The sequence below is a fragment of the Podarcis cretensis genome, assembly GCF_951804945.1.
Source record: "Podarcis cretensis genome assembly, chromosome: 5".
In the NCBI taxonomy this organism is placed as follows: domain Eukaryota; kingdom Metazoa; phylum Chordata; class Lepidosauria; order Squamata; family Lacertidae; genus Podarcis; species Podarcis cretensis.
In genome coordinates, this window is record NC_137174.1 from 57,293,453 (window position 1) to 57,306,615 (window position 13,163).

At 44.3% G+C, this 13,163-nt stretch overlaps 1 protein-coding gene across 3 annotated transcripts in view; it reads right to left on the minus strand.

Annotated features, from left to right (window-relative positions):
* Positions 1-468: 468 nt before the first annotated feature.
* The window catches only part of TRIM8 (tripartite motif containing 8), a 69,491-nt gene continuing 56,796 nt past the window's right edge, over positions 469-13,163 (minus strand). For 2 of the 3 annotated variants that reach the window (XM_079977470.1, XM_079977469.1), the window contains exons 3-8: positions 12,041-12,136; positions 10,981-11,214; positions 8,345-8,376; positions 7,000-7,115; positions 2,818-3,390; positions 469-581 (exon numbers count right to left, since the gene is read on the minus strand). In XM_079977470.1, the coding sequence (XP_079833596.1) occupies positions 544-581; positions 2,818-3,390; positions 7,000-7,115; positions 8,345-8,376; positions 10,981-11,214; positions 12,041-12,136 (1,089 nt within the window). In that variant the 3' untranslated portion in view covers positions 469-543. Of the gene's footprint in view, positions 582-1,984; positions 3,391-6,999; positions 7,116-8,344; positions 8,377-10,980; positions 11,215-12,040; positions 12,137-13,163 lie in introns of those variants that run through there. The other variant, XM_079977471.1, reaches the window with a different exon arrangement.

Sequence of the window (13,163 nt, forward strand, 5' to 3'; positions counted from 1 at the left end):
TAGCCACATTTTAATACGTCTTACTGTTCATTTTAATTATCTTAAAAATTTTGTTTAACTGTTTTTATTTATAGCCGTTTAATATTTCTTATAACCCGCTTAGATTTTAACACAGTCAAACAGCATAAGTGTAATAATAATAATAATAATAATGTATCACACTATGATGAGGCAATTTGATTCAAAAGTGGCATACTTAAGTGCCATCTTGAGGGCAAAAAACAAACAAAAAATGATGCTGTAATTTGGCCCTGTTCTTTAGGATGAATCAAACCATTAAAAGTCAATGTGCATGCACAAAACCTAAATAAAAACAAGATGCTTGAAACTCAGTGCATAAAATTGGTTCACTCTCTCTGCCTCTTTTTACAGACCATGAGTGCCACATGGTGCTTCCATTGTTGAGTCAGGCAGACAGGCTGGTTGATTCTGGCACTGGTGTGACTGCAAATTCATTGGCTGCACATATTTTGAATTTTTATTGTCTTTATTTTCCTACTCTTTTACACTGCAGATGGAAGGAAGATAACAGAGGCCCAGGCGTTAATGCATAGGATCTGGCTGCTGATGGGGAAATGGACCTGCATGAGAGAGAAAAAAGGGGTGATTTTCTTTCTTTCGTGTAGAGAAAGCAGAGGGGGAAAACGAAAGTGAGGATGCAGTTTTGGAAGGGGAATTGGGTTTGCGAGGGTGATGTGGATGATTATAGCACTTGATGTTTAGGGTCCAGTCCCCACCAATACTTATTTACTTTCCCATGCTTACTATTTATGACCTTGGGTAAATCACTTCTCTCTCAGCCCCAATCATTTGTCTTTGACAAAAAAACAAATGTTGCAGAAGCAAAAGCAGGGGTTAAAAGGAGTTGTTTTGTACTTGGAGTTCAAAGGGATGGTGAATTTAAACTCCAGGTAAAAAAAATAAGATTGACCAATAGTGCAATCCAGTGCAAATACACCCAGAGGTAAGACTCACTGCGTTTGATGACAGGGTACATGAGACTGTATCCTACATATCGTACAACAGAGCTATACATTAATGTTCATTAATGGTTTAAAAACTGCATCTCTAGTATAGCCAACAATGCTACCAAATTAATTAGAAAATGGTGTTTTAAATGAAAGAAGAAATGTTTGGGAAACCAAAGAGTGTGACATAGTCTGCACTGCAATGCACTGGCCAAAATATCCTATATGAAGAGCTACATCTTTCTTAATTTAACCGAGTCTCACATTTTTAACGACGCAGGTGGCGCTGTGGGTTAAAGCCTCAGCGCCTAGGGCTTGCCGATCGAAAGGTCGGCGGTTCGAATCCCTGCGGCGGGGTGCGCTCCCGCTGCTCGGTCCCAGCGCCTGCCAACCTAGCAGTTCGAAAGCACCTCCGGGTGCAAGTAGATAAATAGGGACCGCTTACCAGCGGGAAGGTAAACGGCGTTTCCGTGTGCGGCTCTGGCTCTGGCTCTGGCCAGAGCAGCGATGTCACGCTGGCCACGTGACCCGGAAGTGTCTCCGGACAGCGCTGGCCCCTGGCCTCTTAAGTGAGATGGGCGCACAACCCCAGAGTCTGTCAAGACTGGCCCGTATGGGCAGGGGTACCTTTACCTTTACCTTTACCTAGCAGGTGAGGAGTATAAGAACCCATCTGTCACATGCTGTGCGTCTTATTTCTAAATACCCGTAAGTTACATATACCTTTTATTCTGCAGTACTACACCAATTCATGTTCAATTCGATGATAATATCTGAACTATATTCCTGATTTACTCCAGAAGGTGCAGGATATTGTGCAGCATATTTGACTAGCCTTCTTCAACAGTTACCTGGTACTTGCATTTCTGGTTGAGATAATTCCAAAGGGAGCATATAAAGCAGAGTGTGAACTATTTTTAAATGCTGTCAGTTTTCTGTTTGAGTAACGTTTTCCTGTTCCCAGACGAGGCGTTGGTTGTAATAGTGCCCGCGGAGGCAAAGCAGAACAAAGCATGTGCACTAAGTGATCACATTTATTTGAATATTTTTTGTGTGTGTTCTAAAATTGGTTACAGAATAAATACCTGCACCTTATAACAGGAAGTCCACTTTTTTTTAATACAAAGTGCTTGTTAGAGGAAGTTGCATCAACGAAACACAGGAAGGAATGTGTGCATCTTGACACACACACTTCCCTCCTGGAAACTAAAACAGATTTTTTTTATTTCTTTTTTTAAAAGTTTCTTTTCCCTTTTTTTGTGCATTTCATTTCCTGCCATTGTGTATTTACAAATCTCTGAAAGAAGGAAAAAAAATGCCAATATGCACGATACGTGGTCTTTTAACACAAAAAAATCAGCCTTTTAAAAAAAAATCTACAAATGTCATTTCTTAATGAATCAATGATAGAAATTTTCTCCTCTTAAAAAAATGGGAGGTGAAAAAGAATTTTAAAAAGCAAAACCAAAAGAGCCCAGAGACTTTGAAATAGAAAAGGATCATCTGTCCCTTTAAAAGTTTTCCAAACCGGAAAGTAGCAATGTCACATGATCCAGAAATAGATGCTTGATTGATATCCTTGTTAATTTTTTTTCCACAGCTTCCCCCACCCTGCCGCCCATCCTGATACAAAGGAAGATTTAAAAAAAAAAATTAAATTAAAGACAGAGATGACAGCAATGCCCCTCTCAGATTCTGGCAAGTGGTAGGGAATAATGGAAATGGGTTTGATTTAAAAACGACAACGACAACAAAAGCTAGATTAAAAAAAAAAACTTTCAAAAATCAGTAAAGATTCTATCCAAACCAGATGGTTAACTGGTGACATAGTGTTTGGTGGAAGGCTGACCATAAACTCTATAGAAATCCTGGCGTCCATGTTGCTGAGATGCATCAATCCATTCTCTCACTGCCAATCCCGGAAGCGACTGAGGTACGGAGGGAGCAGGTGGGAGGGGGTGGGAATATTCCTGCGACGACACTGTCCATGGAAAGTGGCCTGACCGTGGGTACGGTTGATGCCCGCTGTGATTGGATACTGAGGAACAGTAACAGTTGTCCACGGAGCAGACAAGGATTTTGCGCCCACCATACTGAGACAGCACAGACTGCTGAGATGATGTGCTGTTGGGGTAGTGAGACGGGTTGAACATCGAGCCAGAGTGAACTGGTTGGGGGCCACTGGGAAGTCCTACTATGTGCTGGGTGGAGCTACAAGGCACCATGGGTTGTGCAGACTGGCCTTCAGCAGCCGAAGCCCCCTGGCTCACATACTGGCTGGCCACAGGTCCCGAGGAGGGCTCCAAGAAGCTGGCTTCCGGGAAAGCTGTGGAGTGCTTGCGCTTCTCGGCTCCTGAATTACTGACGCTGCAAGGGTACATAGGGATGCTCTGCAGGAACGGCACCGAGGTGCTGAAGGGACCTGAAGGAAACAGAGAAGACAACGTGCTGTCACCTTGAGCAAGAAGGCAGCCCTCTTTTTCAAGTTCCGTGAGCCAACTAGAAGCAAACCCCTCCCCTCCTCCAGCAGAGATCCAATTGCCCAGTTTTCCACACAGCAATATAGGCCTCAGCAGAGAATGTCAAAGTATAAGGTCTGACCTCACAACCACATATTAAAAAGCACAATAACACAAGCTGGGGGAAAGAGTCGCCAATCATTTACAGATTTTCCTGGCATTTTGCTCACTGTTCTCTTAGTTCTTCCACTATGTAAACAAACCCGGCATGGAAGTAAGTTAAGGGGTTTTGTTTTAGGATAAACTCACCAAGTACTAAATGTCAGAGAATGATCCTTCAGAGGCATGTGGAACCAGAAAATCTGTGACCACATAATGTCCTCTATAATCTGGCAGAGAAGACCTGCATAGTGCCAAACACTACAGGAAAAGGCAACATCCCAGGCCCTTCCTGTTTTAGAACTCAGAACTGCCTGCCAGCCTTCAGTTCTTACACTAAACAAATGAACAGAAAATACAAGTTTCACAAAATGGCATATCCACAGTCTAGTGCCAAAAATCTGAAGATGGTGCTAATATGCATTGCTTCTTGTATTTGCATAATTGAGTTGGAGGTGTCTTTGATGCAGAACCTGGCTTTTGGGGACCTATCCCAGGAGCTCAAAGGTTAAGCTTTATAGCCACAACCCTTTAACCATGTCCCTAATTTCCCACCCCCTGGCCTATTCCAGCCACAGGTACAAGGTGAATGTCTGGTTGCATTAAGTGTCCTCTGCCAGCCAAGAATTACCTCACACCCTGCTTGCTAGGCAAGTCCAGACTTGGGATGCTCTGTATTATTAGTGGAGTAATTTAGCAGAGTCCAGGGGCTAAGAAACCAAGGGATAAGGGGGTGGAGAGAACTACAACACCTGGAGAAGACAAAGCTGAGCTGGATTCTCACTGCAGTTTCTTTGGCAAGTGAAGCTTAATGTGCAATTCAATTTTTCAAGTCCACATATGGCTGAAAATCCAGACCAGGATTTTAAGGTACTCTGGTGGTGATGTCATGCAAGCAAACACCAAGATACCTCTAGAGCCAAATAGAGTTCTATGAGCCCTGACATTTGTTTTCCCAATCTCATATTCAAACCTTGTGAGATGTCGCTTGCTCCCTCTGCCTGGAAGATCATTCCCTTTTTGACCCATCAAGCAATTTCTCCTCAACCTTGTGTCCTCAAAATATTTTTGATTACAGCTGCTGTGATGTCTAGGGCTAATGTCACTGCACTCCCAAACACCTGGAGTGCTTTGGGTTGGAGAAAGCTTCATTAAACCATTGTAACTTCTTGTTCCACAATAGTCATTTTTTTCTCTTTTTTTGAATCTCCTGCAATAATTACCAATGTATTCTTGGTTGTTCTGCTATCCAGCCTGGTGCTTGCCCTGCACTTTTTCACCCTTTGGCAAAACTAGTTGCAGATCAATGCTCATATTTAGTAGCTTCTCAAAGGCTTCTTGATCATCAGCTTGGAATATAAGAGATTTTCAGCATATAGGCTATTCTCTTTGCAGACTCAGAGAATCAGGGAGCTGACTCCAATTCCCTGATATCCCTAGATTTAAACCACCTTTGACAGATTTCCATTCAGCTTATTCTTCAAAATTCCCAGGGAAGGAAGCTCTATCTCTGCTGAAGGGAAATAGATTTACTGCCAAACTGCTTTTAGAATTCAGGAGGGTTCTCCCCCACCCCTTTCAATATTTATCCTAGATTTGGAAGGCTGCAATTTGAACCCCCTGCTTCTTATCCTAGCCTCACACTGCAATCCTATACACGCCTACTCAGAAGTAAGTCCCTTTGAACTCAGTGGGACTTACCTCCATGGAACTGTGTACAGCCAGAGGGCTGCTGCTGCATTCCTCCTTGGGCATTCTTTCAGTGGGGAGGGGCACAGCATGCCAGGGGTAGGCGGAACCAAAGGCAAAAGTGGGCAGAGCAATGGGTGTGACTGTCTACATTTCAGCCACACAAAAGCCAGAGCTTTCTCTGCAAATAAAACACTTTATATGTCCAGCCACACCTCTCTCCCTCCGGGCCAGCAAGAGGCATTTTTGCACTTCAAGAATATACTCTACCTAAGCAGAAACACTAAAAGAAAATGTGGCTGAGCATTATGATCCTGGCATACAGCCCATTCACCTACTTCTTCACAACAGCCACTATTTTGGGTGCCAAATCTAATACCATATCCAAAGCCTTCTTTGTGTCAAGCTCAGCTGCGTTATCTTTTCTTTGCATGCTTAACCCACAGTCTCTGTCTCTCTGTCTCTGTCTCTGTCTCTCTCACACACACACACTGAATCCCTTTCAAAAATGGAAAAGCACTCCAGCTGAAGCCAAACTACAGCCAACTTATAGAGCAATGTTTCCCCTCCCATGTGTTGCCTGTGATGTTTTTGTTACTGCAACCCAAAAGTGAAAGTGTTTTTAAGAGGGGGTTGACAGGAGTACTATCTTTGCTGAGTCATAGTCATGCTGAAAACAGCATGTACATTTAAGGTTTCTTACAGAGAGTAATAAGAGCTTTCCTGAAAGGCACTGGGATTGTATTTGGACACACAGAAAGAAATACAGAGACCAAAAGAGGAAGGCTATGGCTGAAAACTTATGCCATGTTACATACGAGTGAGCCCCTGAAAATGCCACACGCAAATATGCTTAGGAATCAGACTAAAAGGTGGTAGACCCTATACAATTTGTTAATTGGAAGTAAGTCCTTCCCAAAGATTTAGTGGACAGTACTTCCAAGTAGAGCGGGGCTGCAAGGGACAATGAGAAGTCAGATGCAACACTGTCCATTGGGGCAGGAGGAAGAGAAGAAGAGACAACTAGCCTGAAATATCAGAGTTAAAGGTTGCAAACCTGGACATCATGTTTCTCTAAGTCATAAAAACACATCATCCAAGTATTTCCAAGTGTAACATCCAACTGTTCCTGATTTGAAAGACAGGTACCAAAAACAAGACAAAGACAAAGAAAAGGCTTCCTTCCTAATCAGAGATCATAAATTGCCCCAAGATTACTCTGGGATCAACCGCACTGCAGGAATAAGAACTACCATTAACAAACTGCCCATTCCCTTTTAAGATCACTCTCCTCTGCTTCGAAAGCCTAGGGGCTGGGGAGGCTCAAGACAGTCTGAGTTATTCCAGCACTGCTACTTCCTACTTCACTTTTATATATATAGAAGAAATTACATGTGACTGCAGAATTTTCTGGGGCTTTTATCATTTGCCTTAATCTCAGGGTAGCTAGCTGGTGACAAGTAATGATCAAATCCAAGAGTCTGATCTCAAACAATAACATACAGCAAAAATAAATTTGGCCCCTGAGAAAACCATTACATGGAACATCCGCTCCCTACCTTTCCCACCCTCACCCTTTCAATGATATTTGGATTACTAGTTCAAAGCACCACTCTGACCAGCAACACCAAGGCTGTGTATCGTATACAAAGACAGGTTAGAGCATTGCCTCCTGGGTTCAGGTGTGCCTAGGAGATGGAAGGGTCAAGAGAGACATCACTCACCTTCCAGAAGCTTCCGCAACTGTTTTTCCTTCTTGGCAATCTCATTCAGGAAGAGCTTGGAATTGAGGTGGCCAATCTTGGGAGGGGGCAGGCTGCCTCCTGTGCAGTTCTGGGTCCTTTAAAAAAAGGGGGGGCATTATACGACATTACAGACTGAAGTACTGTACTGACTTTCCTCCTTCTACTATCTGCTGGAAAGCAGATTGTAATTCCCTTCTGAGTTGGGCCAGCTGGTTCTTTCCTTGACTTTGTGTCGCGCCACATTACTCGCTTTGATTCCATTCACTACCATATTCTCTTTCAACGTTTTCCTGTCATTAATACTGATCAAAATTACCTAGTTTCACTAACACAGTTTAATTTTATTTTTATTTTGCATTGATGGTGGAGCTACAGAGCAGAACCCAATGCTGTAAGAGCGCCCCCCCTGCGTGCCACTACTGCACACACACATTGCCTACAGCTAAGTAACACAGGACCAACAGATAAGACAGAGGCATGACTTGAGTGCAGTTCAAGAAGATACACTCTTTTAGAGGTGGGATTTGATCAACAAGATTCTTAGAAAGTGTGAACAACCTGTCTTGCAGGTTAGAATTGCCCCTGAAAACGCTGTGCTGATTTTTAACTGGATTTTGCACAACTCGTCAATCAGTTCTCATCTCATCTCCCTCCAATTCATGAAAAAATACCTTTAGTACCAAGTATTTTCTACCTGTGGAAGTGGATAGGCATTATAATCCATTTTTCTCTCAGCTTTCTTTCAGGAAAGCTGAACAGATCATGCATCCTAATTCTTTCACAGTAAATAAGGCTTCTTCTCTTCTTAGCACTCTGCTGAGCTCAAGATATAAACACTAGAATTCAGCAATAGCACCTCATCCCTACTTCTAGCAAGACTGTAACTCCCCGATAAAGCAGCAGTTCCCAAACTCCTCCCCCACTTGATGACTTTTCTGTCTGTTGCAGCAATTGTAATGCTAGACGCTGTATGATTTTTAAGGATGGTTAAGTCCAGTCAAAGGCAACTATAGGGTGTGGTGCTCATCTCACTTCAGGCCGAGGGAGCTGGCATTTGTCCACAGACCACCTATGTACCACAGCCTTTACCTGCTGTTTTTTTAGACATGCCAGGGACCACATGAATGAAGTAGACCACAGTCTGATGGAACTCTTATCGCAAGGTTTCCCCAATGCCGTGGGAGGAACAGTAGCTTCAGATGTCTACAAAACACTCCTTTTGCTACCTATTGCTCTCCCCAAAGAAGATCCTCTAGATTAGGTGTATCATAGACATGCAACCTCCTTCACCCAAACCCAGACTGCCAGGAAATTGATTTCTTACCTATCCATCAAGATTTTCACCGACTTGGTATTCTAGGAGGCAATAGAGAAAATGGAATCAGAAGCTGTAAGTCATGCAGACCTCTTGTGGCACAGCACAGCACCTTTTCCCATTTCTGTATATTTCTCTTTTGTCTCCCTCGCACCCTCATTGATTTCATATAAAGGACATTCCTCTTACTCAACCACCCATCCTCACAAACAGCCACACACTGTACTTTCCAGATACAGCAGCACTATCTGAGAGAGGCCACAACTCAGAGCAAAGCACATAGGTAGAGATCCCAGATTCAGTCCCTGCATCTGCAGCAGAAGGATCTTAGGTAACAAGGCTAAGGCTGACAAAGCCAAGGCCCTGAAGTCCAATGCCAGTCAGGGCTGCAGTACTGAGCCAGGTAGGTCACTAGCCTCGGAATTATGCAGCTCCTTATAATGAACTAAAGGTAGATAAAGCTGAGCTGTTTTACAGGGCTGTTGTAAAAACGTTGTAATGATAATATATGTAATCCACTTTGAAGTACTACGTAATGCTAAGCTGCCGTTACTATACCAAAAGTCTATTATTTGAGACTCAAACAACACCTTTGCATCCCTCTGTTGAATGGAAGCATCTGCCACCAGATTTCAAGCTCAGTCCTTAGCAGTGCACAACACCTTAACAAAAGCAAAATAAATGCTGCCACTTTGAAGAATTCTTCTGAGTAATTTATGGCTTGGCTCCATTCCTTCAGGATAACAAAGGTGGAACTAGAAGGGCCGTTTTCATTTGTCTTGTGAGTATGCTCTCTAAAGCAACCAGGTGTGCCAGGCAGAAACTGCCTTGTAAATCTTTAATTCAGATGATGATGATGATGATGATGATGATGATTATGGGAACTTCAGCTCCCCACACAAACAACATAGTTAAATCAGCATCTTGATTTTAGACTTTTAACTTGTCACTTTAGCTACAGTCCAGAACAAACCACTAACTCCGAGGCACAAGATTACAGAGGTTATTGCTTTCATTTCCCTCCACCACTCTAGCCTCATGTCATCTCCCTACTGTCAGAACAATGCCAACAAAAAACTCTATCCTCCAGCTCAAAGGCCATTTTATATAGCTATATTGCACCCTAGCAAAAAAATAAATTAAAAAAATCCATTTGCTACAGGCTACCACTCCAGGTTCTGGATATTTATTGAAGCACAATTAGGCCAACATTGGTGGATCAGCTCAGCTAAAGGGATATACTCCAGTAGGGTGTAAATACCCTGCCAATCAGCTGCTGAGATTTACTTGGAAAGCCTCTTTTTGACAGACAGCACTGTTCAAGGGGTCAAGGGCATATCGTCTTTCTAAAATGAGGAGTGGGCCATCTGGTCTATGTGATGGGGAGATTAACCCGAGAGGGGGTTGCTCAGCAATATCTTACACCAGAGCACAAGTTGAGATGCCCCTTGTATTCATTAGCCTGCTGCATGACATGACAAGATTCAGTTTAGGAATCCAGAAAGGGAAATCTGTTGGGGACATGTCGGTGCCCCACCAGGTGCAACGTAAATATCCTAGTATGACATGTTATACAAAGCAGCACCTAAAATTGCAAATCCCATCTTCCTGAACCTAAGAAATGTTGAGCTTTTCCCTGGTGGAACTTTACTCCAAAGTAGTAACCACCCATATATATATCACCCCCCTCCCCCAGCCTTAAATGCTTGGTGTTTCTTATGGCAGCTAGCACACCTTCCTAGATTAATCCTTAACTTTGGGTTGCCAGATGCTCCTTATTCTAAATAACATTCCTGTGAGGTAGATTAGGCTTAGGGCTCCAGGCACTGCCTGGCCAGGCTGCCTTAGCTTCAGCCTGAATGCTGCATAATGTGCATTCAAGGCTATGCCCTGAGAGCTCCGCCAGCTCCACATTTCTGATAATGTGCTACTTGCCACCACTTCCTTCAAAGAGCTCAGGGTAGCCTACACAGCGTTTTCCTGTCTTCTCTTCAGAACAACTCTGTGAAGTGGGTTAGACTCAGAGATGGTGAACGGCTCAAGGCCAAGGGGGGGATTTGAACCTGAGTCTCCCTGCTATATGTCCAACACCCCTCTGCTCTTAGTAACACATAAAGAAAGGGGTACCCAATCCTTTTCCAATCAGTTCTTCCACAATTTCAGTATGACAATGTCACAAGGCACACACATTTTGCATGATGTTCTTGAGTATCTACACACAAGTAGAAAACAAGAAGTAACCCGGACAAATAAACATTACTCCGCATCTCTGAGATCTTTCGGAAGATGAAACTACCCTGGGTTGAGCTCTTCCCTCTGAAGCTTGGTCATCCTTACGGGCTCAATTTAGCCACACAAGAGACAACATTCATGACGCTCTTTAGGCAGGTACGTAGCCCAGTGTAGGGAATGAGTGGGACTCCCAGTTGTGCCAAACAGTTAATTAATTCATGGAAGGTAGGAGGGAAAAGCAGAAGCTTCCATTTCTGTGGATGAAAGTGAAGCTGTGTCAAGCTGAGGCATATGGCAGCTTAAAGCGGCCATTTTGGGGTCGGGGTTGTCGCATAAGCTCCAAGTCCTTCCCTTATTCCTGCTGCCAAGTGCTCCACCAGACCCTCCCCTTCCCCAAACACCCCCCACTTCACCTTCATGAAGTTGATGTCCTCGGTCTTGTCATACATGACCTGAACGGAGCTGAGCAGCTTCTTGGCCTCCTGCATCCGCTCGCTGAGGTGCAGCACCTGGGCAGCATTCTCGTTGCAGAATTTTGCCTGGGCCTTGTCTAGGATCTCCATCGTCTTGCGCAGATCCTCCTCAAGGATCTGGTGCATCTTCTCATACTGCAGGCGCACCTCGTCCTTCAGCTGGTTCACCTTCTCCTGGTGGTATAGAAGGGGGAAGAAAAATGCCTCGTTAGCCTCCCTTCATCCCTACTTGCTTTATCTTTTGTGACTGAGGCTGGGTGGGGAGGATGCACTCTGAAACTAAATGACTGGTGTTCCTTTATGCAGTAGCTATGCCTAGGGCACCTACGCAGGCTCTCAATTTTTTTCTGAAGAACAAAAAAGCATAGGTTACTGACTTTGCTTTGATCAGACTAGGAGGGAGCCACATGAATACAGACTTGTTCAGTAAAGGAACAGGATAAAGTGGCTATCCAGTTTGGGGGAAACTAAACTAGTAGCCATTGCAGAGGGAACACCAGGCAACCAGGAAGAGAATGGGGTATATATTAACTAGAAGGAGGCTGTGAGTGAGGACTCTTGGTCTTTGTTCCTCATCACAGAAGAAGAAAGTAGGGTTACTTAAGTAAGGCACCAGGAGGGATAGGATGATGGGAACCAAACCTTGAGAGGTCCGTCCCTGCTGAACAAAGCAAGTTCTTGGATTTACAGCTGTACGGAGAGATGCTTGAAGAGTCGGCCATTTTTGCTCTCTATGCCAAAGACTTCACACCCTTGTGTCCTTTAACTTTTGGCTACTGGGTTTGCTTAGGAGCTACAGCAGGCAGGCCCTTTATAAGGTCATTCTGGCAGAATAAGGTCTTATAATCTAGGATTCCATTATTGCTATGCTGGCTGAAACTTTCTCCCTTCCCAGTTCCTCTATCAAGATATTTCCTTGACTGGTGGGTAATTGCAGCCCAGCATCCTTCTTGCATCTAATACCAGGGAGGGGAGGGAAGAAGAGAGAAATCCAAGTTACTTCAACCAGCCGCTTGTCAGACTCCAACTTGTAGAGCTGCTCCTCAATGTCTTGTTCGCGTTCCTCCAGGCGGTCCTGCTGCTTCACTAGCATCTTCTGCAAGAAAAGGGACAAACAGAGGAAAATCAAGAGTCAGAAAAAGTGTGTTCCAGAACTGGTTTACAAGTTACCTGGAAGCAGGATAATTTTAAAATGACTTATGCATTACTGCTTTTGATGTAATGTATCAAATGGAGTTTGCATCTCACACCTACAGTGAGAGCCATAAGTCAAAATGTCTTCTAGAACTCTTAGCTCTCACTCTTCACAGAAACCCATTGACTATCACTACTGCTTTGTTCCTTTCCTTGTGCAAGTGGGAGCAACAAACAATGTTGCCCAGGTTTAGCGTTAATGTCCATGCCAGGAAACCCTCAAACAAACTAGGAAAGGGGAGCGAAGAGCAAAAGCTTGGCTTCACATCATGACTTGCTTGCAGCAAAATAAACCACTTTGAACGGAGTGTGAAGTCTGGCTTTGTTGTTTGATTCTCCTGCTGGGTGAAACAGTGAAACGAGAGTCATTCACTGTCAGGGACTGGCTGGAGGCAGAGTAGTGGGAGGAACCAGCAGGGAAACCCCCAAGGGAACCCGCAGGGGAAGAAGGCTCAGAGCCAGGAGACTGGTGGTGGGATGACCATGAGTGGTCAGAGGGGGGAAAGGGAGGCATATGAAGGAAGGAGATGTCCAAAGGCAACAGGGTTTCGTGATCAGGAAGAGTCTGAGGCAGAGAGCAGTCCTGATTCAGAGGCTGGAGAGGAGGAGGGCCAGGAGACAGAGATGAGGCCGGCTGCTGAAGAATCCAGGGAGTCTCCCCTTCCTGCTGCAGCTAGCTCTCTCCCCCCCCCCCCCCCGGTCTCTCAGAACACACATAGAAATGAAAAGAGGAGAGGAGAGATTGTTGTGTGAAGACACTGTCCCCAATTGCTTGGAAAAAAAACCCTGGAGAGGAGGGGACTTAGGCAGCTGTGGGAAGGTGCGAACCTTCTGTGCTTGCAACTGCCTCATTGGGTGTCAAGACCTACTGGGATCACTAAGCCTGTGCTGTTTTGGTTTCTTCGTTAAAGAGTTAACATCTCAAACAC